General features: G+C 42.9%; 1 protein-coding gene across 3 annotated transcripts in view; it reads right to left on the bottom strand.

Annotated features, from left to right (window-relative positions):
* The window catches only part of PAPPA2 (pappalysin 2), a 272,063-nt gene that overhangs the window by 34,153 nt on the left and 210,545 nt on the right, over positions 1 to 27,365 (bottom strand). For all 3 annotated transcript variants that reach the window (XM_047841337.1, XM_047841339.1, XM_047841338.1), the window contains 4 exons: positions 21,893 to 22,061; positions 20,332 to 20,467; positions 18,515 to 18,624; positions 5,017 to 5,088 (listed from right to left, as the gene is read on the bottom strand). In XM_047841337.1, the coding sequence (XP_047697293.1) occupies positions 5,017 to 5,088; positions 18,515 to 18,624; positions 20,332 to 20,467; positions 21,893 to 22,061 (487 nt within the window). The remainder of the gene's footprint in view (positions 1 to 5,016; positions 5,089 to 18,514; positions 18,625 to 20,331; positions 20,468 to 21,892; positions 22,062 to 27,365) is intronic.

Here is a 27,365-nt window from a genome sequence, read left to right as displayed (position 1 = left end):
GGTTATATGTTTCAGAGGGATACAAAAGGAAATAAAGCACACATCTGACCACTTGGGAGCTTGTAGTCTGTTGGAAGGATGGATCTATCCAATAATCTTGAAACGATGTGGTAAGTGAAGTGATAGGCATTTGCAAGTGTATGTATAAGAGTTGTTAGCAGAAATGGCAGCTAATGCCCAGAGAGACTCCCTTGAAATTCCCAAGGAATTCCTTAGGAATCTTAAAAGGCTTCCTAAGTTTACTGGAAGCCTGAGGAACATCAATTAACCATGGCTACCTATAGTAAATAATAAACACTCATAACGATAGAAACCGGGTGTAAGCTGACTGTTGCATCAGTCTTTTTTTTTTCATTTTTTTAATGTTTATTTATTTTTGAGAGAGACAGAGACAGAATGTGAGTGGGTTAGGGGCAGAGAGAGAGGGAGACACACAATCCGAAGCAGGCTCGAGGCTCCAAGCTGTCAGCACAGAGCCCGACGGGGGGCTCAAACTCACAAGCTGTGAGACCTGAGCCGAAGTCGGACGCTCAACCGACTGAGCCATGCAGCTGCCCCACGTCAGTCTTAATATATACATAATTATATCAATAAGACCCCGTCCCCACATAGTTAGCAAGTGTAGAGTCGGCATTTGATCCTAATTATTCTAACACAATTCTGCCTCTGTCCTTCACAGTTCCCACGTTTGGAACAGGAAGGGCACAACTCTACACAAAACAGCAAAGGGCTGAAGAGAGAATATCAGAAACCGTAATCCCAAATGGGGGCTGCTGACAATAAACTTGCAGGAAATACACGCTTGTGGAAAAAGCAGCCCCAAAACATAGGTCAATGGGCACTCAATTTTAATCATCCAGCAGGAAAGAAATTAATCTCTTCTACCCAAAAAGGGGCTGCGAGTGTGGTCTTTATTCCCAGCCGCATTCCCTGCAACACAAGGTGTTCTTAGTCTAAGTGGAACCTAGGGCTGTGGACTTTGGCAGAATTAATAAATAGGACTTTATGAAAGAGCAAGGAAGGAAGAAAAGGAAGGAACGGGGCGGGGAGGGAGAGAGGATAACACATGTGATCTGACAGTATCCTAGTGTTCGTGGATGGAATTATCACCCACAAAATGAAGACGCCCCCTTCCCTCTCTCTTTCTCTTGCCATGCCAGGAAAAGAGTACACTTTATTGGACGAGTGTTTGGCAGAGTAAGTGTTTGTTTTCTGCACAGTTGTCCTAGACGATTTGTATACTTGTCTGTAATTTTAATGAGCACCGGTCTGGGAGTAGGAAGAACAGTTAGGAGCCCAATGCAGTAGCCCAGGTAGGGAATGCTGAGGCCCTAGCGAGGGGGGCTGAGGGGCTCGACAGCAGGGTGTGGAGAGCTGCTCACGTGATGATCGGTTCACCACTGACCTGGTGACTGACTGGACACGGCAGCCGTCTCCAAGCGGTCTGTGACTTACGGATCTCAGGGGCTTCACACGGGAATGGCCGGTCTCGCTTCCCTCCTGTTGTTCTGTCCCTTTTCCGATCAGACTTTGCACCTACGCCTCTAGAGACCACATCAGCACTTCAGCCTTGTGCTTTCTGCTCTACTCATTCAGGGAGTGCTCACAAAGTGGCTAATGGTTCCCAACAAATGCCACTACTTTATAACCACTGACTATGAACCAGACAAGGCAGATGCTTAAGTGCTTCATGTACATTATCACATTAACTCCTTGCCACCGCTCCTTAAAATAGCTTTGTTGTCCCCACTTGCCAACACCGATTAAGACTCGAAGGCTCACACCGCTCAGCCGGCCCAGGATTTGAACCTACGCTGTCCAAAATCTCTCCACCCACAAAGCTACCATTCCTTGCTCATGCGTAGCTTACAAAAGAACTAGAAAACACCAGGAGGCTCAGGTTGAGTTTCGAGAAACAACCAGAAAACCCTAATTTAATGTACGAACAGGTCTGGGCTGCAGATATGTAGTATGCACGTTTTCCGGCTCAGACAACGGGAACACAGGTGACGATGAGAAGGCGGCGTTATTTACACAGGAACCGGCAGAGAAAACCTCAGAGCTGTCTCTTAAAGAACGCAAGAGGCATAGAATGATGGAGGGCGGAAAACCCAAGCTCGTGGCAAAGGGGACGGGGCACCAAGGAGCAGAAATGACACGAAGTGGGACATGGTTGGTAGGCTAGCAAGCTGATGGTCTCACTGTCCTGGGCTCACTGAGCGGAATGAAGTGTGAGGTCCTCAGCTTTGCCCAGGAGGGATGTCTGAAGGGGACATCTCACAGTTATACTCGGTATCGTAGAGGGGGGAAAAAAAAAAAAGGAAAACTCCTTCTAGATACCGGGGAACCAATGTCTAATTTGAGCTCAGATTTCTGTGCAGCACTTTTTAAAAACTTCTCATCCACCGAGCCCTCTTTGGTTTATCTTGCCTCTGCGTCTGTTTTCCCTCCGTCTGTCTTTGACGCTCTTCAGTTGCCCCTAATATATTTAGCCGACTTTTTCCAGGAAAGAATTAGGTTTCTGCCAAGTGACCAGTTCCAGCCTCTCTCACCCTTTCTCTCCCAGTCTCACCCCCTCTCTGCATCTCTTACTTACTTCTTCAGAGTTTCTTCCCCTTCTCCTCCCCTGTCTGACTCAATTCCTTTCCTTTCCGGTGGGCACTGATACTCCTTTTTTCTTTGCTTCTTCCTCCCACCCTTACGTGGTTTTTTTTTTTTTCTTTCTTTTTTTCCTCCTCCTAGCCTCTGCTGGGACACCAGAAGCAAAATCTTATCCTTTCAAACCTTTTCCTAACCAGAGAGCCCCAGGAAATACTGTAGTATACTCAGAATGGAATTAATGTTGGCTAGAATTACTCCAGGACAAAGAGAGCTTCAAATTGGGGCTCCACAGGCTGGGAACCTTCTTGACTCCTCCCATGGTGGCCACGGCAGTGGCTCTCAGACTTCGGAACTCTTCAGAAGCACCTGGAGGCCTGTTAAAAACACAGATTTCTGGGCCCCACTCCCAGAGTCTCCAATTCAGTAGGTGTGGGATGGGGCCTGAGAATGTGTATTTCTAACAGGTTCCCAGGAGATGCCAATTGTGCTGGTCTGGGGCCACACTTTGAGAACCACTTGAGGCTCAGCTGTGCGTGGTAGTGGGTGGGCAGGGGAATCGGAGGAGGGAGTGGAGTTTTGTTCCTTGTCACATCAACAAAGGGACTGACAGGAGCCTAGGAAGCTCAGGATAAGGGATTGGGAGGATGCGTTGGGGGTGCAGGGAGGAGGGGAAGACACACGAGGAAAGCTCTGTGTTGTAACCTTCTGGGAAACACGGAAGCCAGCTCCCAGCCCTGTCACCCACCCTCCCTCCTGCCATCACACATGGAAGCAGCAGAAGGGAATTCTCAGGATCCCTTTGATCTCTTCCCAGTTCTGAGTCCTCTGTCTGTTTATCTCCCTCCTCCCTTGGCCTCCTCTTCCCCCTTTCTACCCCCTGCCCAGTGGATGAGTCACTGCCCCTCCTCCCCACCCCACTGCCATCTGTTTTTCTAATGATGGCAGAAGATGAGCTGTTTTGTTGGCCCGCACCGTAACAAAGCACACTCTCCACTAGCATTTTTCCTGATGGACTCTCAGAATGCTATTTTATTGGTATCATTTCCCCACCCAGTTTTCCCTTTGTCTCAAACCCCACCCTTTCCCCCTCTTTGGCCTCATGTAGATCCCAGTTTCCCAGAATTGGATAAAGAGAAACAGAGATACAGAAGAATCGAGGGATAGATAAGCATGTGGGTTGGATGCATGTGTAGGGGGGAGGGTGTTAGAAATCAGGGGCAGTTCAATGGCTCTCGCTAGCACACAAGGAGCAACCAGAATTACCCAAGTATCACTGCTAAGTGGTTTAATTACTCGCAGTGAGAAACTTGAATGGCAAAACCTACTGTGACTGAGTGGCCATTCCTGGGGTGAGAGGGTTTAAATGGTGTGTGTGTGTGTGTGTGTGTGTGTGTGTGTGTGTGTGTGAGAGAGAGAGAGAGAGGGGGGGGGTAGGGAGAGAAGAGAGGTGTCCCCTCTTCCCCATGCCAGGATACCTGGGTCATTCTCTGTCTGTAAGGCTCTGCCTCAGTCTTGACTCTTCTTTGCAATAACTCGCGTTAATCTAGCTAAGGGAACCTGTGTGAAGAAGTACATAGGATTCCCTGAGGAAGTAAAGGTCTGGTTTGAGTTAACCAACAGGGGGTTACAGGTCTACCTCAGACGTTGCAAACAGATGCCTGCACGCCCCAAGCAGTTGACATACACCAGGGATGCCCACTAGGTAAGGAGCCGCAGGGAGAGGGGAGCATCTTGCTCACCGAGAGAGCAGCTGCCTTTTGGGCTGTAGCTGTTACTCAGGTCTAGCTAACTGTTGCCACGGTGCCAGATAGTCTTGTTTTCCAAGAGACATATCAGCAGTGTTTGATATTGATTTTGATCTGGAGTATGTATGTACGTGGGTGTGCGATGTTATATATACATACACAAATGTTATGCGAAACCCCAGTTTTTTAAATATTGGCAACCAGAACAGAATTGTTTTCAGAGACGGTGCTGGCCAAATAAACCTGTCTGTAGGCCACCATCGGTCTGCAAAGCTCTGATCTAACTAAGCTCGAGTAAGGTCCAGTTACAGAATCTCAAAACCGTATAACATTCTGATTTGCTTTTTAACTTATTTTTTATTAGGTCATTTAAAATGAGACTCTGGAGATTTTGCAGAAAAGAAAAAGAAAGAAAGAAAGAAAGAAAGAAAGAAAGAAAGAAAGAAAAGAAAAGAAAGAAAAAAGGAAGAGAGAAAGAAAGAAAGAAAGAAAGAAAGAAAGAAAGAAAGAAAGAAATCCTAATATCTGTAATTTGTAAATTAGAGAGCTAAATTTAAGAGATTAAACCAAGGGCATAGTAGCAAGACCTTGCATTAGAAAGACTCAGGTCCCCATGAGTGAAGCAGACCAGACCACTCTGGTGTGGGTCTGGGAGGGGCAGGAGGCTTACCTCACACGACTGGATGCAGTGGATGAGGAAGGGGGGTGGGTGCCATTGACGCTGTCCAGTGCACACGATGCTCTGAAGGGAAGGTGGAGAGAACAGAAAACAAAAACAAGGACCCCTGGTCAGTAAGAGAAGGGGAAAATCCTGAGCTCACCCCACCAGCCCAAACCTGTTCCCTGAGGAGGGAGACCCCAGCTGTACCCCACACAGGGGTCCGAGGCCAGCCGGACTTGCCCGTGGAAGTGCTAAACTTGCCAGATGGTGCCGAGGTGGAACTCTCATACTCTTCATCCTCCTTCACCCTCCCCAACGTATCAAAATTTCCAGAGAGGTGCAGGTGTAATTTTAGAAAGCATCCTCAGTGTTGTAATGAGTGTAATTTGGTTCCAGGCAGAGTATTTTTTTTTCTATTTGTCTTGAAATTTTAAATAACATTACAAGAAATTGTGAGATGGCTGGGTTGACAAGGAAGCACCACGGATTTTTAAAGGCTGAGCAGTATAGCTTCACAAGAAGAGTCATGAACTAAACACGGATCTCAAGACTCCTAGGCAAGAAGACGTGAGCGTCAAGCAGGGGCTGGAGGGTGAGTGGATCAAATCTGTAGCTCCTGTTAGCACCATTTATCCCCTCCTCCTGGGAAATAAAAGGTCTCTGCTGGGCAGACAGGGTTAATGGGACACCACTGTGGCTCAAAATGGCGCCCGCATCAAGCTGATGACAGCAAAAACACATTCATTCATATTAACCACCGGTGACTGTCCCTGTCCCAACAGCCATTTCCAGATGTGCGCTGAAACAAATACTCATCTACTCTTTGTTGAATAATAATTACAACCCATTTTCATTGAGCTTTTCCCTTTTAATTTTTGGATTTTAAAATTTCAAAAGAAACATTTCAGGAAAAGAAAAAGTCCCATAGGAGGCTTCAGGGAGAAAAGGAGACTGATTCTCTCTGTAGCCCATCAACCCAAACCATTTGTAGACTTTCATACTCACGTTTTAATTCAGTGTGATAGGAACACAGTGCAATCAGAAGAAAAAGAATACATTGTGAGATATGAGCTTACCGCAAGATAGCACCTCTAGTAATTAGAAATTATATGTTCTAGAATGTTAAGACTATGTGGTAATCAAATTGGAGGCATTTGCATATATTAACATGTAGGTATATGAATACATACCTTGTAGTTACGAGAATAGGGAGCTGCGAGATTTTTCTAGAGTTGTACTAGTATAAACTAAAATTTCTCTTTCACAGCCTCCCTAAAGGGGAGGTTATACCATAAATCCTAATGAATTCTGATATTCTAAATTCTACACTGTAATTATAGAAAGTGGCTTGGTTTAAGTTTTCATTGCACTGGGAAAAAAAGGATTATAGAGGATTATACAAATACATAATGGGGGTCAGCCTACTAAAAAATGATGTATTCTGCACTAACAGCCACTTAAGCAGCATTTGCATATAAACAATGGCTATGCTACCTAGAAAGGATTCTTGTTTATGTTTTAAACCCAGTATCAGGGGAACTCTTTTAGCTAGCAAGGGATTCAATTTCTAGTATTTGAAATATCAATGTTTTACGCTTCCGTTGTTGTTACCAGATAATGCTAATAGCGTCAAACAGGAAGTTGTACCCTTGAGAGGTCAATACGTATTTTCCTTCTCATAGCACCACATTCCCTAAGGATCCCAATTCCCCATTCTTAACAGTCAGACATTGAAATGTATACATGCTTCACTCACTAGGAACCAGAGTTGGTGCCCTCAAAGAGGTCAAAGTCTGTGGGGAAGGTAGCTGGAAAAATTGTCAGTGCTTCCCCATTAGAGGATACGTAGCCTCGGCAGCCTCACATGATGTCTATGGCCAGAACTCGCCAGGACACCCTGAACTGACTGTGCCAGCTTCTCTTATGCCCACTACACCTTCTACCCCAATCACTTCTTCGATAAATGCAGGAGTTTGGGGGTGCCTGGGGAGTTAAGTGTCCGACTCTTATTTCTACTCAGCTCATGATTTCATGGTTTGTGAGTTCAAGTTCCGCATCAGGCTCTGTGCTGACAGCATGGAGCCTGCTTGGGATTCTCTCTCTCTCTCTCTCTCTCTCTCTCTCTCTCTGCCCACCCCCTGCTCTATCTCTCTCTCTCAAAATAAATAAATAAACTTAAGTTATAAATAAATAGATAAATAAATAAACAAGCAAATAAATAAATGCAGGAGTGTTGGTTTGTTAATAACACTTTAGAAATTCTAAGGATATATTGCAAAGGGACTTAAAAGAAAGGAAAAGAGTCTGTCTTTACTTTTGATGCGTTTTCTTTGATGCTCTTTTGTCCTATTATCTCTGACTGATGTTTTCTATCTTTGTATTCTTATGTAATTTTATTATCGTGTGATATAGATTCACAGAATAAAATATAAAATGTATGAAAGGTGCACAGTCTCCCTCCTATTCCTGATCCCCAATCACCCAAGTTCCTCGGTTTGATTTTCTGTGTTTTGTATCATTACAGAGGCGTTCTACGCATATGCAAACATACATGTATGAAATTATCTCCTCACACAAATTCTAAGATGCTGTCATTTTATTTTGTACTTTGGTCTGTTGTTTGCTTGCTTACCTTTATTCCACTTCACAGTGTTTCTCGGGGTTCTGGAATGTTGCATTCCATTGATTACATAGTATTTCATTGCATGTATAAGATCTTATATACTTAACCAGGCCCATACTGATGGATATTTAGGTGATTTACAGTCTTTTGCTCTAACAAACAATGCTATGTATAAATCATTTCACACACGTGCAACTATTATCTGTAGAATAAATACATGATAGTAGAACTGAGAATACCCATCTCAATAATTCTTTAATCTCGCTCTCCCTCTTGCTCTCCCTCTCTCTCTCTCTTGAGATGAATTCAAACTGGCTTCTTCCTTAATCTCCATAAAATTGCAAAAGCTTCTGGTACCTGGGTCTAAGACCATTCTAGATTGCAAAATTCTTGAGAATAGGGACCATCTCCCACTCTTACATCTTACCTCAGTGACTTAGAGATGATATTTTACAAGCATCTGTCAACCACTAAATAGTTAGAGCTCCAGAATTCTCCTCTATTTTCTGGCCTATGAACGTTGTTCATCCCGTAAGAAAAGATATGCACGTGCCATTAACTGAACTACTACTTATTGATCAAAACGGGAGGAGAATTTCAAATACGCTTCAGGCCTTAAAGTTTATGGGCAAGTTTGTGGTGGTGGTGAGATGTGAGAGAGGAACGAAACAGTAAGAAGATAAGGAGAAGGGCTAACTCCTGGTGGGATGAGTTAACTTAATTCAACAAGGGAGCTTTTAGACTGAAGTGTCTCTGATGCCATGGTGGTCTACGTAAGCGACCCAGGATCTAAGCCTATACATGCTTCAAGATTATGAAACTAAAAACTACGGACAACCAATCACAAAGAGCCAACGAGGCTTTAAGCTACAGCCAATCAATGATTTCCTTACTTTCCTTCCTTTTTTCTCTACCATAGTGTCTCCTGAGCTCCTCTTGGTGAGGCACTCCTAACCATTTCTAGTTTCACACTGACTAATTCAAACAGATTTTTGCTCACATAAACTCAAGATTTTTCATATGCCTCAAGTTATCTTTTAACAGCTCCCTCTGATTTTCTTTTTTTCTGGAATATTTTTGACAAATGGTGATAGTATATATTACATTTGAAAAACTATAGAAATTGGGGCCTCTGGGTGGCTCAGTCAGTTGAACGTCTAACTCTTGGTTTCGGCTCAGGTCATGATCACATGGGTTGTGGGATCAAGCCCCATGTCGGGCTCTGTGCTGGCCGTGCAGAGCCTGCTTGGGATTCTCTCTCTCCCTCTCTCTCTGCCTCTCCCCTGGTTGTGCTCTCTCTTTTTCTACATAAATAAATAAATAAACTTTAAAAAAAGAAAAGCTAGGGGCGCCTGGGTGGCTCAGTCGGTTGAGCGTCCGACTTCGGCTCAGGTCATGATCTTGCGGTCCGTGAGTTTGAGCCCCGCATCGGGCTCTGGGCTGACTGCTCAGAGCCTGGAGCCTGTTTCAGATTCTGTGTCTCCCTCTCTCTCTGACCCTCCCCCGTTCATGCTCTGTCTCTCTCTGTCTCAAAAATAAATAAACGTTAAAAAAAATTTTTAAAAAGCTATAGAAAGTAATTGAAAGAACATCCTTATATCCTCTGTTCAGCCTTATCAAATCTTAATTTGCTGTACCTGCTTCCAGAACCTAAGTCGCTAGAGATTCAATTAATGTCCTCTACATGTAGCCCTCCAACCTCATTCTCCTTCCTTCCTCCTTATTGGTAACAACTATTCTGAATTTTTTTCAGTTATTTATTTATTTTGAGAGAGACAGAGAGCGAGCAGGGGAGAGACAGAGAGAGAAATAAGAGAGAGAGAGAGAGAGAGAGAGAGAGAGAGAGAGAGAGAGAGAGAGAATCCCAAGCAGGGTCTGTACTATCAGCGGGGAACCCGAGGCGGGGCTGAAACTCACAAACCGTGAGATCATGACCTGAGCCAAAACTAAGTCAGACGCTTACCCGACTGAGCCACCCAGGTGCTTCATAACTATTCTGAACTTTTAAGTTATTATTTCTTTACAATTTTATATGATTATTATTGCTATTACACTATTAGCAAGCCACTTTTCAGGTGAATTGATTGTGAACAAAGATTTGTTTTGAACTTTCCAAAAGGAAAGCAGTCACGAGGAAAACCAGTGTAAAGATTTTCTCTCAGGCCATTTCAAAAATTTTTTAAAGTAAAAAGGAAAATGGGAAGAACAAAGGGAAAGTAGAAGGGGGGAGACACAGAGAGAGAGGGACAGAGGAGAGAGAGAGAGAGAGAGAGAGAGAGAGAGAGAGAGAGAGAAGGGAGGAAGGAAGAGGAAGGAAAGGAAGACCAGTTAAGGGTTATTAGGATGGTCATAAGGCAATTGAAGGCTATTGCCTGGTTAAACATCTCACTAAAGGTCACAAGACTGATAGTTAGCCAACATTAAGGTCTAACACAGAATTGCTCAATTGTTTTTTTTTTTTTTATCAGGAATAGTTACTTGACAGAATGGGCTAATCGCACCACCCCAACAAAGTTCTGCGGCTGCCCAGGTCTGTGACCATTTCCTTATGACTACAAATGTATGCAACCCTAAGCGAAGCACAGCACTGTTTTTGCCTTGTTTATCTGGACAGTAGCACGTTACCCTGCAGTTTGCTTTTCAACTTCTTCCGCACCACCCCCTCCCAAGACTGTCTTGGACTCGAGGCCTCGAGACGCACTCAAACGGAAAGCAGATACTTCCATACTTGAAACTGATGAAAAAGAAGGCTTTTTCATGACTCATATCTGAGGGATTTGCTCTCCCGCTAATGTGTGTATGGCAAGGGTCACTGGAGCTCTTACACAATTGTGCCCATCGAGAGGACACTGTGGGGGATGACAGCAAGGATCGGGACATGAGACACACAGGAGGGTGAGACGAGCTAGTCGGACACGATGGCTCCTGGAGGGCACCGTCTTCTTTCTCTCTTCCTGCTTCTCTCTCCCTCTTAAAATGTTTTGTTTTTGTTTAAGGAATTATTAATCCTTTGGGGGCCAATTTGGGAAAACAAAGTCAGAAATTACAAGATTTGTTTTGACTCGAGCAACTCTAGTGAAGAGTTGGGGAGCTGAGGGAGAGATTCCCTGCAGTGTTGACAACCTTTGCAAACCTCACATGTGTAGCCACAGGAAAATCTCATTAGTTTGGACCTCACTAATTCCTAATTGTGATATACTAAAGAAAGAAAAGCATTGTTTGGTCTGTGACAAAATGAATTTATGAAGCAAACCAACAGAGGAAATGAGATGTTATGATGGATGCTTTTGTACTTCAGAACGGAACACTTTCAAGTATAATTTAGAAACGCTCATTTACATGCAAACAATTGCCACATTATGTATAAAAAAATCACCTCCCCATGAAATCGGATTCTTGAAGGACCAATGCTTTACAGCGTAAGTCAAAATGTTAATTTTCCTACTTTAAATGGTAAGTCTCAAGATAGAATAAAACACCCTCTCAACATAGCGGTTAAAGACAGTCATAAAAATTCAACCTTACAGAGGCCTCTGGAAAAATCAAAAGGTTTGCCCTGAGAAAGAGCTCTGTGGAGCCAGGAGCCACTCTCTTCATCCAGCAATGGATGAAAAGAGCGATGTGCCGAGCAGATCATTCCTACCCTCGAGAATCTTACCGTTTAGGGGTAGAATGACAGAAAAAAAAAAAAAAAAAGAAAAAGGAAAAAATGAAGATGAGGAAGAACAGGGATGTGCTCCCAGCAAAAGTCTGAGGGGAGCTCCTCCCACACGCTCAGCTCAGGCTCCCCAGACAGTCGGGTGTCCACACAGTGCCTGAGACATGCGGGAGGCAGTGGGGCAAAAGCTCTGGTTCCTGGATGCGAGCAGTGGTACCGATTGGGCATGTGGCTGTGCCCTGCATCCCAACTGCCAGATTCCAGTGCTCGGTCACCTTGACTGGCAGGCCTTTGTTTGACTGCCAAGAAGCCCTTTTGTTGGTGTCCTCTCTTTCTGCCAGGATATTTCTCTGCTGATGTCGCCACCATGGAAAGGTCTAGGTCTCTGTGTGTAGTAAGTGAAGGAGGAAGATACCTTTACAAAAACAAAAGACCCAGAAAGTCCATCTGAGCCTTTCACATCCCTACCTCTTGTTCCCCACATTCAGCATGCCCATGAAACATTTAGAAGTCACAGTAATTTTCATCCTTACTTTCAGTCTCCCAACGAAAGCTGTTAGAAGTTGCTTCTTTAGTCAATGTTCAAATAGGAAACAATAAATGGCCATTAGTTCTCTTCCCAGCCCCATTTGTAAAAGGGACAGGAAAAAGACAGACAAGGGGCACCTGGGTGGCTTAGTTGGTTAAGCATCCTACTTGGGCCCAGGTCATGATCTCACGGTTCGTGGGTTCGAGCCCTGCATGGGGCTCTGTGCTGACAGCTCAGAGCCTGGAGCCTGCTTCGGATTCTGTGTCTCCCTCTCTCTCTGCCCCTCCCCTGCTCTCCCCCTCTCTCTCTCTCTCTCTTTCTCTCTCTCTCTCAAAAATAAATAAACATTAAAAAAACTGTTTTAAAGACAAATGATCTATACATTTCTGTCTACACCCACACATGTACACACACAAATAAGCAAAGTACAGAACTCATAGAATGATACGTTTCTTTTTCATAGAGATAGCTGGTAATATCTGTTCAGAGATGAAGGAAATTTCCAAAGGTAAGATTTGTACTAAATGAAGTGAAATTTCATTTTTACTGAATTCAGAACTATATGCTAAAATCCATGCAAGACATTTCAAAAGTGTTATAATTGACTCTTATAACAGCTCTGCAAGACAGATAATATTATCGTCACCCTCGCTGATGCACAGACAGAAGCGACCGAGGGGTAAGCACCTGAACCCAGAAGGATCTCACTCTTCTATATGCCAGTTGCTACGTAGAGTTGTTTTTCATCAAAACCCCAGGATACCTAAGTCCTCAGAAATTCTTCCTTTACCAAAAAGTATATGATTCTAGGAGTCAGGTATCATTTGCAGGAATAAAGACCAGCAGAACTTCCCAGAGGAAGGCAAATAAACCTTGTGGGTATCTAGAAAGTATACTTGATTGCTCTTTAAAAACAATCTCTTTCCCAACAAGGAATAATAGTGTTACAGGGAACTGTCTCTCTGAATGATTTTTGTTAGACTTTATGGAGAAGGAAGAGAAGTGCGGGGGTTCTCATAGTTGAGAGGACTGACTTTTTTTCTACTTGCTGATCCAAACACACACTAGGCGGGGAAGAAGCAACTACGGCAAACAGGGTGATTCGGGGGAAAATCACATTGGATTTGGAATCAGACAAGTCGCTTGTGCTTCTTTCTCCGTCGCTTGTTAGCTGTGCAAGCTTGGACGGATCATCCAACATCAAGTTTATCGGTAAAACAAGGATAATCAAATCCTGCTTTCCTAGTTTATTAGTTTGTGAGAAGATTAAAATGGAATTCTAAATATATGAAAACATATATTTTATATATCCACACAACGTTGAAAACAATAAAGTGTTATCCAAACGTAAGATATCATTTTTATTACAAAGGATGAAGTCATTGGAAGCAGACTAGAGAAAATGACACAACTCAATTCATCTGCTCTGTAGTCCTGCCAGATAAAAAGGTATTTGAAGAATGGGAGATAGGGATTCGCACGAAATAAGGAGATCACCACTTACTAAACAAATGAGCCAGGCTCCAGACAGGCGTGCTTGTACTTAAAATATTTATGTTGTCAGTACTTTATTCTGTAACAGCAGTGTCTCTCGAAGCACTCCGGCGGAATTACCTGGCGTGCCCCACGGCGTCACCAGCCTTTCTGAAGGGGGAGCCCAGCTCTGTTCCTCTTACAAACTGCCCACGTGAATTCTTAAGGACACCAACACTCTACATTGAGTACGATATGGACCCTCCCCCAAGATGATTCGGTGTAAGTTACAGGGATTTTACTTGATGAAGAGTTTCATTAAATACAACTGCTTTGCTTCTTATTTATGAGGACAAAGTTAGCTTTCCCACCCCTCACGAGCTGCTGGGTGCCACAAAATAGCAGACATCATGAAATCATCTGTGGCTGGTGTATAACCTTCTGAGGACCTGGGAACATAAGAACAATAACTTCGTCCCCATTCCCAGGGCTTCCATGGACCCCTTTCTCTTGTTTTCTGTTACGGTAAAGTTTTGATATCCTGAGGGGCGCCGGGGTGGCTCAGTCGGTTGAATGTCCGACTTCTGCTCAGGTCATGATCTCACGGTTTGTGGTTCGAGCCCCGAGTAGGGCTCTGTGCTGACAGCTCAGAGCCTGGAGCCTGCTTCGGAATCTGTGTCTCCCTCTCTCACTCTGCCTCTCCCCCACTCATGCTCTGTCTCTCTGTCTCAAGAATGAATAAACGTTCAAAAAAAAATTTTTTTTAAAGGAAGAAAAACAGCATCCCATGTAAGCTTTTTTTTTTGTAAGCAATACTCCTTTATTCCATTATATCCATGAAATTGTTGAGAGATGCCCAAAGGACAGCTTGTTTAGCCATTCTATGATAATTCATGTGAACTACTGGATTAACTCTGGGTTTTCTTTTGGCACAAAGAATATTGATTTGGGGATTCAGGAGAAAATGTTATCAATTATATGTTCCATTTTTTTACTAAATTTTTTGAGAGAAAAAAATGTTTTTTAGTTTTTTTCTTTTTGTGCACGTGCACATAAGCAGGGGAGAAGCAGAGGAGAGAGAATGAGAGAGAGAGAGAGAGAGAGAGAGAGAGAGAGAGAGAGAGAGAGAATCTTAAGCAGGCTCCACACATGAGATCAGCCAATCTCATGACTGTGAGATCCTGACCTGAGCCTAAATCAGGAGTCGGACACTTAACCAACTGAGCCACCCAGGCGCCCCATTTGTGTCCAGCTTTTGAAATTCTGACCTTCAGATGTTTTTTTAAGGGACGAATTAGTCTTACAAGGTAAGGATGAAGCTCATTTTGTGAGTTACCTCAATTTTTCCTCCTCATTATTAGAAGAAGCTAATTCACTTTGTTTTCACGCAGAAATAGGACACAAGTCTCAAAATCACCACTAAAATAATAGTGTCTCTAACAGTATGAAAATTGTGATTGGTATAGTTGTACCCCCAAATCATAAAGAACAGGGCAGTATCATTACAGATGGGAAGAGCAGACAGTGGTGAGGAAAAGCAATCTGTCTCCAGTAAGAATGGAAACTGATCAAGAAAGATTGTTCTTCATCAAGCACAAAGCTAAGTTCTACCTGCGTTTCTCATCTGATACTCACATTCACCTTTTGAAATAGGTATTATGTCCATTTTACACATAAGACACAGAGGCACAGAAGAGTAAAATTGCCTAAAATTATGCAGCTGAGGAAGAACAGAGATCATGAGTAAAAACTCGGCTTTTTTTTTAATGTTCATTCCTTTTTGAGAGAGAGAGAGACAGAGTGAGTGGAGGAGGGGCAAAGGGAGAGGGAGACACAGAATCCGAAGCGGCCTCCAGGCTCCGAGCTGTCAGCACAGAGCCCGACGCGGGGCTCGAACCCACAAACTGTGAAATCATGACCTGAGCTGAAAGTGGACACTTAACCGACTGAGCCACCCAGGTGCCCCGTTTTTTAACACATTTGGATTCTAAGGTCTACAACATTTCTGTGATGCTATCATCCTTAAACCATACCTGGATAATCTGTTTCAAAATCTGGATTTACTGACTAGACCATACTCGAGACATATGCAGTGATTTTGATGTTTGGCTTAAGGAGAAAAAAAAATAGTCTGCATTTCCTCTCTGGGGTGGACAACTTGAAAATGACAAGGGTGTGATGACATATAGTCACGTAGTCACAGAGAACTGCTGAAATCTGATGAAATTTGAAGTTTGATGAGGAAACAGACACTTACTTCCAAAGTAGAAAATGGCGCTACAAGAATTTCTTGGCTCGTTCCACCAATGTTTATAAGACACCTACGAGGTTCCCAGCACTGGAAAAGCTGCCAGAAATATAAGGTAAACAAAAAGCTACAGAAAAAGGGAAAATAACTAATAAGACTCTTGTGAAGGACAGTTAAGAAAAAGGAGGCTTTCAGAAAACAGAGAATATTATTTTCTAGTTTGGAAACAGGAAAGTCGCTGTATTTGGCGCCCCTGCTGTCTTCATGAAGACAACTGAACTGCTCTTCTTTGAATGTCCCACTTGGAAAGCGGAAGCAGGAGGCCCCCACTCACTGGAAGGCCTGCACTCTGGCCTTCCAAGTTCCCAATGGATGCCTTCATGGTGAAGTGGGTGGAGAAAGGTTCCTCAAGCAGGTGATTTCTCAAGAGGAAGAGAAGGGTCTGAAATGTCCTAAGCCTTTTCCCCTTTAGAGCTACTAATGAAGAAAGAGAAGGCTTTCCTCACAGGAAGTTGAGTTTAAGGGACTGAAGGAAAAGGTCTAGACCCTCTGGAGCTCCATGAAACATGTGGCCAGAGTTCTTCCTCCAGGCACTGCAATTCTAGCTAGGCCTTCACAACAGACTGTGGGGAGTGGCACAGAAAGTTTAGGAAGGCCAGGGATGGGAGAACCAGGCAAGGTGTTTTCTGGCTTTCTCCTTCCCACCCCAGTCCAGTCTTCAAGCTGCCCTCAGGCTCCTGGTGAGCTCCACCCTGCTCAGTGGCCTGCCCTGCAGGATCGTGCCCGGCCGTCTCTCCCCTGTCTCAGCCTTCTAGGATCCATCTTCCCTCTCCCTCACTCCCGCACATACCCCGGTTTCAGCCACAGAGAACTTCTTACATTCCCAAGCCTCTAGAACATTCCTCTCTTGATCATACTTTATGACCCAGAGGAAAAGCCTCCTCATCCTTTGATCCTTCCTGAAGCTCCTAAACAGAAGAATTAGTTGCTTCCTCCAGGGTGTTCCCACAGTACCTTCTACCACAAACAAACCACCTCCCGTGTTGCATTATTATAAATGTCTGTTTTCATGGCCAGATTTTAAGTCTTGTAAATAGAAGAACTATCATTTTTTCATCTCCATATTCCCTGCACTCAGCCCCATTCCAGGGTCCACAGTAAGTTCCGATCAAGGATTGTCCAATGAATAACTGATTGAATTCGTAGGGGCACGCCATTCCCGTCCCCCTCTCCTGAGTCACACATAAGAGTAATTTTTCCTGATCCTCTTGCTTTGACACAAATCCCTGCTGATAAGATAGCACCACTAGCTGGTGAGGAAAAAAGAAGCAATCTGAGGACGGTTTCCAGATGAAATGCAGTACATCTCTAGAACCCATCTCTTGGTCACTCTAGGAGAGCAGCCTTCCAAGGATTTCATTTGTTAGTCTAATAAGGCAACCAAGCTCCCAGACTCCCTGTCATCCCCACCCTTCCCATTCTAAGGAGAGATACCTAATGTAAGTTAGGCAATACGAAATTTCGTATTGCCTATTCTTCCTCTTTTTCATTTATTCGCCTCTCAGATATTTACTGAGCACTTACTACATATTAGACACTGTTCTAGGATATGGGAATATAGTAGTGAATGGAACAGACAATAATCCCTCCTTGGGCTTTTTATTATAGCAACAGAAAGGGATAGTAAATAAGATACATAAGTAAAATATATAATATGCCTGGTAATGGTAAGTCCTAAGGAGAAAAAATAAAAAAGGGAAAGGGGGACAGAAAGTGTTAGGTGAGTTAAAATTTTAGCTAGAACAGTCAAAGAGGGCCTGGAATTTGAGTAAAATTCTAAAGAAAGCCAAGGAGCAAGACGTGAAGATACCTGGGAGAAGAACAGTCTAGGCAGAGGGAACTGCAGAGCAAAGGTCCTGAGGTGGGAGTGTACCTGGCATGTTTAAGAATCAGCGAGGAAGCCACTGTGGCAAGATCAGAGTGAGCCAAGGGAAGCGTGTAGGGGAGAAAGTCAGAAAGGTACAGGTGATCACTGGAGGAGAGGAGGCCATGGAACCGAGAACCCAGGTTCTGGGAGGATCAAGTGTGTGGATACCGAAACCAATGAGTTATGCAGGAATATCAGCTCACATGACTATGACCTAGGAGCTAAAATGTTTAAGAAATGAGAAGAGGAGGTGACTGGAGGGTCAGAGGATGACAGAAGATGAGGGTGGTGAGTGATTTGCTCCTTTGGCATTAGATTCAAATGTGGGTGACTCCAGGGAGGAGGCAGGGTAATGGCTTGGAAATGGCACTGAGGAGATGGGCGGGGGCGGGGGGGGGGGGCGGGCGGACAGCGGCCCTTCTTCTAGGCCCAGAGGAGAGAAAAGGCAGGGATGGGCATTCTTGGGGTTTCAACTGAGAATACAAACAAACGGAGAGCCCAGAGAAGAGGCCGCCGATGTACTGGGTCCTACCCACGACTGACTGGACTCCAGATGGCCCTGGGAGAGGATCTCGGGGTTCAGAAAGGGTGGGGACAGAGACAGGGAAGGCAGCTCTCTCGGACTCCCTGTGATCATTCTTTCCCCGTTTCCAGTTTCATCACCATCTCTTCCAAGCCATCCTTCCCTCTCCACCCTTCTTTCATCTTTATTCATTTCTTTGGCTTCCTCAAAGTCTTCCTGTCCTACTTTTCATTAGCAGTGATTTTCTCTTTCAATTTCCCTTCCTGAATTACCGTTCTCTTATGTCTCCAAGTCCTCCTTCTAGATTATCTTTTAAACTGTCCTTTGGATAGGGGCCATCTTTTTTCCCCAAGTGTCCTCTTTTCTCCTCCTGAGTTTTAATTCTTCTCTCTAGGAATGAGCCGTGTGGTTGTTTGCTTTAAAGATACTTTGAAAGCCTCGGAAATTACTCCAGGGAATATGCTGTCAGTTGTGGATTTCTCAGCCCTCTTACGTCCTTGGCACATAAAACTGTCCCTTTCCTCACCTGGACTTTGACAGGTTCCATCCAGTGCTCCAGCGTGTCAGCAGTGACGTTCTCAGGCAGAACTACGGGGTCACTAGGGGGAATCACACATGATGGGGAACACACAGCACCTGAAGGAACAGAAATTTACAGCAGAGACTTGAACTTCCTAGATCTCAGTCTTTTTCATCCTGGAATCGACAGCTTTGATTTTTTAAGGGCAATTAATTTCTATGTTATGGGTCACCACATAATCACGGTTATAGGCAGGGCTGACATTCATCTACCATGTACCTGTAGAGACCCTTCTACACTAATTGCGACAGAGGTCACTGCTCCACGTTAACTCCCCTTGACCCGATGTCCACTCCTCTTTCTGGTCCAGAACAGCCCCTCCTCTGCAATCTCTGAACCCCTGCATGATCCAGCAATTGAAAGTTTGACTCTTGGTCCTGAAGACTCCCAAGACCCCACTCTAGGACTCTGGCCAGCCGAAGATTATCCTGATTGGCCGATGCCTTTTAGCACATTTAATATCATTCCTGCTTATATGATCCCTGGAAGGCTGATAATTACAGCAGCCATCACCTAAGAAGTGTACTAGCTGGGGGGAAAATGGCCCAGAAATGATGAAGGCAGATTTATGTCTGTTGCCCCACTGAACATTATACTGGCAGCCAAGAAACCTATGTGTTTAAAAGAGAAAGCAACAGGAAATTAGAAGCAGAGATTTTGGTCATGTGTTAGCCTTCTGAAGGAAAATCTTGCTCTACTCCCTTGTATGTGGGTCCAAGTGTCTTAGAAAATTCTATTCAAAGACGGCTTGCTCCCAGGGTTCCGTTTCCTCATCTATAGATATGCTCATCTCCAAGTTTCTTTGCAGCTCTTGCTATCTCTATTTCTATGTTTTTTACAAACCTATGAAATAACTCAAAATGCTACATGACTCTTAAGAGCTCTATATATGTGAGCACCTGACATTTTAATGCAGAAAGTAGACAGTGGGGAGATGAGAATTTGCTCACGAAATACCATTCAAGAGGCCCAGTCTGAGCACCCTGCTACTCTGTGCCTGGCCATGAGATATCTTGGTGCAAAGAGCAGCTTGAAGATGATAAAGAACCGTCTCAGAAACTAATGAGCTTTCTCATTCACTCAAATTATACCCATTGGCGTGACACAGAATGACATGAAATTACTCCTTACTTGTGCAGTTCAGAACTCAGGGTTAACCTTACAAGGTTTGCCACAAACAGCATCTCTTTTCTATGATGCTTATGGCCAGCCAGGGCAAAGTTGAATCAACTTCTCTATAGATCAGCTCCGACCACAGAGTTGCAATTACTTGATTCAGAAGTTGCCCAGAGGCTCCGGAGCCTGGTCCCCTGTAGAGAAAGAATGGCCGAAGGGCAATGCAAGCCTGCAATCTCCAAGCGGCCTTTTCAGGAGGGAACGCCCCGCTCCAGATTCAAGGGCAGAAATGACAGAGAAGGGACTCAGGACATGTGTGGTATGTGGCTACACATTCCCGCCTGTCCTCTTGGACTACAACTCAACTCCTGCCACAAATCAATCCACTCTCCGCCTGCAGCTAAGTGGGTGACATGACCAGACACTCTGCAAACGGCTCAGCAGCAGCACCAATACCAACGGCACACACATGTGCAAGAGTAAAACGGATGCGTTTGCCATAAATTTCATTTTTACTGAAGCACCGAAGAGTCAACTTGCACCTCCAACCACTCCTCAGGGAGGACAGTGGATCTGACTCCAAATCCAGCGAGGCCTCACAAAAGGATGCCTTGGGAGCAGAACTCAGCATCTTGTCCCAAACTTACCAATCCCGTATCCCTGTTCACACTTGTACTCCACAAAATTCAGCTCCGACGGGGGTGGTGGGCACTCCCCTTGTAGGTTCTCACACAACTTGAACTCCTCAGTCCACAGTCCCTCCTTAGTGCAGAGGATAGGAACCTAGAATATCAGAAGTAAACATTTCCATTCTTATGTTGTTAACTTCATTTAGAACAAAGGGGAAAAAGAGGTCTGATTAAATGGTAGTGTTCCCCAATTTTTAGGACCTGGACTAAAAGACACGATTGACATAATAAACCATGTTGTTACTGACCACAAAATAAAAATAAAAAATGAGAAAAGTTAAGACAATTTTTTTTTTGGCGTGTTGACGTGAAGAAATCATGAACAATCTTGTCATTAATGAAATTTATTAACAATGTGTTTTCCTTCGGATAGAAGGATTCAGACAGTTGTCAACTGTAGCCCACATATTCGTAGCTATTTTTGGACTTTTTTCCACAGATGGCGTTGTTTTGCATTGATTCATCCATACTATCACACCAATGCTGCTTGTAGCAAATGTCAGATTTTTTTCAAGAGGAGTGTGATCCAGTGAAGCCAATTCACAATCTTTATGAAGGTGTTTTTGCCTTTCTGCTTGAATGGGCACATCACGGTTGCTTTTGATCTCACCAAAGTTTTATTCCCTCTCTCCATAGGTGTGCTGGTTTGTGTAACTCTTGGCTCTACAGCCCCAATGATCACAAAGCATACTATATGCAGATCACAGAGAAAATAGCAGCAAATCGCAAAACCCAAGGAAGCAAGGTTTTAGAATTGTAGATAACTCTCCCTTCATCCAGGGCCAACTCCTTGAGGCCTTAAACAATCCGTGCAAACGGATGTGTTTGATTTCTCTGGGGTCTCATTTCATGGCATATTCTTTCCACATCTGTCCAGCAGTGCTTACCTTGGAGTGCTGGACACTGAGATAGACATGGGCCAGGAGAGCAGTCAAGGTCATTGATCTCTGCCTAGGAAGTCTGCCTAACTTCCTGCCTCATGTATGTGTGTGGTACTTGAAAAGATTCAAACCTGACATTGATTTTAATCATGTAACCACGATAAGACTGTGGTTTTCATTTGAGACCTCTTGCGCCAAAATCCTAGGGAGAATGGTAGTCAAACGGTGCTTTTTGCCTCGCCTTTGCCGAGGAATTTGTGTTTCTGTTCAGGACTCCGTTCTGTTGAAAAACATGATACCAGCTTTCATAGCCAGGTTAGGTCAGTGGCCACACATGGGAGGAAATCACACTGACTGCCAAATCAAAATCCCAGCATTTCTGGAATTTACCCAGGGACCCAACCCATCCGGTTTTTCCTTTTATCGAAGAGGAAGTTCTAAACTCAGGAGAAACTATTCCAAAAACATGGTCTCTTCTGAATTCTCCATCAAATAGTAGCCACACCACTGGGTAGAACCCCAACTTAGGAAGGCCCTGCCTGTTGGGATTCATTTAGATCATCTCTGGTGAACATTCTTGGACGGGTCATCAGGATTAGAGCATAGCCTGCTCCAAAACCAAGTTCAAGTCATCTTACCCTTCCGCTTTCCTGGTTACAGCTGAGCACACACCGGCTGTTGAGTTCAAAGCCATTGGTACATTCATACATGCCTTCAAAGACAGGGGAAGGGGGCTCACACACCACTGGAACGCAGCTGCCTTGCTCCCAGATGCCACCCTCCAGGCACTGTATCTTCAGGAAATTGCTGATGAGACATGAAACAAAATAGCCCGTTAGACTTCCGCAAGGAGGTCATGGGAGAAGACTGAATTCTCCATAAGTCTAAGGAGTAGCAAATAGGCGGGAGCAGTTCGTTCTTGTTAGCTATGGGTCCTACCTCTCCAGTCTAATTTCCAAGTCATGGAAGGAAAAATAATAGTATACACTTAGTATCAGTGATAGTAGTAGCTCCTGTATAGTATAGACATACCTTGGAGACACTGCAGGTTTGGCTCCAGACTATCACAAGAAAGCAGATATTGCAATAAAGTGAGTCAAATGAATTTTTTGTTCTCCAGTGCATTTAAACCTATGTTTACACTCTACTGTGGTCTATGAAGTGTGCACCAGCATTATGTATGAAAAAACAATGAAACTCAATCATATCCAAATTTTGATTTAAAGTGAGCTATGCGTGGGGTGCCTGGGGGGCTCAGTCAGCTAAGCATCTCACTTTGGCTCAGGGCTGTGATCTCACAGTTCCTGAGTTCAAGCCCCGCATTGGGCTCTCTGTTGACAGCTCAGAGCCTGGAGCCTGCTTTGGATTCTGTGTGTGTGTCTCTCTCTGCCCCTCTCCCACTTGTGCTCTCTCTCTCTCTCTCTTACAAAAACAAACATTAAAAAATTTTTTTAAATAAAAAAATAAAAATAAAGTGAGATACATGTGATTCTTCCTTTTACCCAAACACTTAGAGAACGTTGTGGGGTTATTAACTGGCCTAATTCTAGTTTTATTGTGTCTCTGTATTCAGAGGCTCAAGGAGAGGGAGAGGGACAGGGGAATGGCCAGACAGTGAAGTAGTCAGAACACCCATGATATTTATCGGTTAACTTTGCTGCCTTATATAGGTGTGGGTCATGGTGCCCCAAAATGATTATAATAATAATATCAAAGATTGCTGATTACAGATCACCATGACAAATACAATACTAATGAAAAAAAGTCTAAGATAGTGTGAGAATTACCAAGATATGACACAGAGACAAAAGGTGAGTAAATGCTGTCAGAAAAATGATGCCTATAGACCTGCTCAGTGTTGCCATGAGGCTTCTATTTGTAAAAAACTGCAATGTCTTCAGAGCACAATAAAGCGAAACACCATACAACTAGGTATGCTTGCAATATATGATATATTACTCTCAAGAGAGCTTGATAAATACCATTTCAGGGTCTAACCTGTTTACATTTGGGTGCTATGTAAGACTTTCATCTTGAGAAGTCTCACTTCTAAGTGCACTGGGAGACGCCAGGTAGGATGACGGGAAGAAAAAGTTATGCCAAACTCAGTGGACTACCCAGAAGTGACTTGGGATCATCAGTGTTAATACGGTAACACAACTGATAATGCTACCACTGTTTCTTAGTTCTCTGGAGAGGGGAGAAGATGCAGCATACAGATTTTCTTCTAAAACAGTTTCTTTTAAAACTCTTATCCTGAACTTCTGAAGGGCAAGAATCTCACTAGAGATTACCATGGCCATTTTGTTTGTTTGCGAGTCCATGACTTCCTTGGAAAGAATTCACAGCTTTTGTCAGATTCTCAGAGGGGGCACGACTCAGCACTGGGCCCGAAACAACTGCTCTTCCTTCTCGCGCATGAACATGGCCTCCAACCAGAGAGACTGCTTTGGGGTAGACAGCAGTCAACAGAACTGGGTCTTGATACGGTGAATTCCATTCCATTCCCCTTCTGACTCACTGCCAATTTGAGGGTGTTTTCCATGTTGCTGTTTTAATGCATCCACTTCTGATTCAGAATGATTCTGGATGGCTCAGTCAGTTGAGCGTCTGACTTCGGCTCAGGTCATGATCTCGTGGTTCGTGAGTTCAAGTCCTGAGTCGGGCTCTGTGCTGACAGCTCAGAGCCTGGAGCCTGCTTCAGATTTTGTGTCTCCCTCTCTCTCTCTCTGCCCCACCCCTGCTTGTGCTCTGTGTCTCTCTGTCTTTCAAAAATGAATAAACATTTTAAAAAAATTAAAAAAAAAAGAACGATTCTGGCTACATGCTTGTGATTCTAAGATAGAAATAATCCATTGGCCATTGACTCAACCATATGGTAACCCTAAATGATTATTTTACAGTGTCGTGACCCTCTTGTTAAATTCAAATACACCAACAACTTTTAATTACTGTCGTACTATTATACAATGCCTCCTGTGGGCTTCCCAGGTATTCTAATATTACACTACTAAAATATTTATCACATTGTTTTATAAATGTGTACATGTCTCTTTTCCAGTGAATTGGAAACTTCCTGAGGGCAAGGATTGTATCTTGTTCTTGTTTTTAATTCCTAAGAATAATTCTTAAATAGTATCTAGCTACATTAGGCATTAGTTAAGTATTTTCCAAGTTGAGTAATTTAACCCCAATTCACAGTGTATTAGGCATACTGCAGAGCACATTACACACGGTAACACTGAGTGATCAGAATACTCGTTGTGAAATAGTATTAGTATTCCTATTTCATAAAGAAACAGACTCAGAAATGTTAAGTAATTATCCCTACAGCACAGAATGCATTTGATTTCAAATAATTTAAATGAATTTTAATAGTTTAAACATTTAAACAATATCCTCCTAGAAACAAGTGAAGGAGTATTCCTTAGTCTATTTTTTTAATGTTTATTTATTTTGAGAGAGAGGGAGAGAAAGACAGCAAGTGGGGGAAGGGCAGAGAGTGAGGGAGAGAGAGAATCCCAAGCAGGCTCCGTGCTTTCAGCACAGAGCCCAATGTGCGGCTTGAACCAACGAACTGTGAGATCATGACCTGAGCGGGTATCAGGAATTGGATGCTTAACCAACTGAGTCACCCAGGTGCCCCTGTTTGTTTTTGAGGTAGAATTGTTATATAATTTGTTAGTTTCAGATATACAACATGATAATTTGATATTTGTATATTTGTATACATTACAAAATGATCACCACAGTAAGTCTAGTTACAATCTATTACCATGCAATTGACATCATTCATACATTTCATTTACTCCCAACTCCCTTCCCCTCTGATAACTATCCATCTGTTCTCTGTATCCATGAGTTTTGTTTCATTTGTTCATTTGTTTTGGGTTTTTTGATTCCACAAATAAGAGAAATATATGGTATTTGTCTTTCTCTAACTTATTTCATTTAGCATAATACCCTCAAGATCTATCCATGTTGTCACAAATGGCAAGATTTCCTTCTTTTTTTAAAAAAAAAAGTTTATTTACTTATTTTTGAGGGCAGGGGGAACATGCATGGAGAAGAGGCAGAGAGAGAGGGAGATAGAGAATCCCAAACAGGCTCCACTCTGTCAGTGCAGAGCCCAACTCAGGGCTTGATCCCATGAACAATGAGATCATGACCTGAGCCAAAATCAGGAGTTGGGACACTTAACTGACTGAGTCACCCAAGATTTCCTTCTTTTTAATGACTGAGTAGTATCCCATTGTATATATACACTACATTTTCTTTATCTATTCATCCACTGATTGACACTTGGTTGTTTCCATATCTTGGCTATTGTAAATAATGCTGCAATGAACATAGGGAGGCATGTATCGTTTCAAATTTGTGCGTTTTTTTTTTTTGATAAGTACCCAGACATGAAATAGCTGGATCACTTTGTAGTTTTATTCTTGATTTTCTGAGGTTCCTCCATACTATTTTCCATAGTGGCTACACTAATTTACACTCACACCAACAATGTATGAGGGTTCCCTTTTCTCCACATCCTCTTCAACACTTGCTATTTCTTGTCTTTTTGATAATAGCCACTCTAACAAATTTGAAAGGATATCTTCCTGTGGTTTTGACTTGTATTTCCCTGATTAATGATTTTGAACATCTTTTCATGTGCCTGTTGGCCATCTGTATGTCTTCTTTGGAAACATGTCGATTTTTAATGGGGTTGGTCGTGGGGTTTTTTGCTCTTGAGTTGTTTGAGTTCTTTACAAATTTGGGGTATTAAACCCTTATTGATTATATGATTTGCAAACATTTTCTCCCATTCAGTAGGTTGCCTTTTCTTTAGATTGTTGGTTTCCTTTGCTATGAAGAAGCTTTTTAGTTTGGTGTAGTCCCACTTGTTTATTTTTGCTGTTGTTGCCTTTGATTTTGGACTCAAATCCAAAAATTCAATGCTGAGACCAATGCTGAGGAGCTTATCTCCTATGTTTTCTTCTAGGAGTTTTATGGTTTCAAGTCTCACATTTAATTCCTTGATCCATTTGGGGGCAATTTTTGTGTAGAGTGTGAGACAGTCGTCTAGTTTCATTGTTTTGCATGTGGCTGACCAGTTTTTCCCAACAGCATTCATTAAAGAGACTTCCCTTTTCCCACAGAATATTCTTGGCTCCTTCATTGTAAATTAATTGACCATATTTGTGTGGGTTTATCGTTGGGCTCTCTATTCTGTTCCACTGATTGATATGTCTGTTTTTATAACGACACTATATTGTTTTGATTACCACAGTTTTGCAGGATAGTTTGAAATCAGGGAGTGTGATACCTCCAGCTTTGTTCTTTCTCAAGATTGCGTTGACTATTCAGGGTCTTCTGTGGCCCCATACAAATTTTAGGACTACTTGTTCTAGTTCTGTGAAAAACACTATTGGCATTTTAATAGAGATTGCAGTGAATTTGTAGATTGCTTTGAATACTATGGATATTTTAACAATATTAATTCTTCTAATCCAAAAGTATGGAATATCTTTCCATTTACTTTTGTCTTCTTCAATTTCTTTCATCAATGTCTTTGAGTTCTTAGTACACACATCTTTTTACCTCCTTGGCTATATTTATTCCTAGGTATTTTTTTTTTCAATGCATTGGTAGATGGGGTTGTTTTCTTAATTTCTGTGGTAATTTGTTATTAGTGCCTAGAAACAATTTTACTGAATTCATTTATTAGCTCTTCACTGAACTAAGAAATGCAACTTCACTGAGTTCATTTATTAGTTCTGAAATTTTGTGTGTGTGTGTATGGAGTCTTTAGGGTTTTCTCTATATAGTATCATATCATCTACAGATAGTTACAGTTTTAGTTTATTTCTCATCTGGATGTCTTTTATTTCTTTTCTTGCCTAATTGCTATGGTTAGGAGTTCCAAAACTACATTGATGAAAGTGGCAAGAGTGGGAATCCTTGCCTTGTTCCTTATCTTAGAGAAAAGCTTTTGGCTTTTCACCATTTATTATGATGTTAAATAGTTACTAAGATTCATACTTTTATTCCCAGGAATATTAGAGTAAAAATCTGATTTTATGACTGGAATTCTGAAGCATCATGGTTTATGTGAACATATAT

The sequence above is a fragment of the Prionailurus viverrinus genome, chromosome F1 (genome assembly GCF_022837055.1).
Source record: "Prionailurus viverrinus isolate Anna chromosome F1, UM_Priviv_1.0, whole genome shotgun sequence".
Lineage (NCBI taxonomy): Eukaryota > Metazoa > Chordata > Mammalia > Carnivora > Felidae > Prionailurus > Prionailurus viverrinus.
Note: the sequence above shows the minus strand (reverse complement) of the source record. Positions and strands in the feature narration are given on the sequence as shown.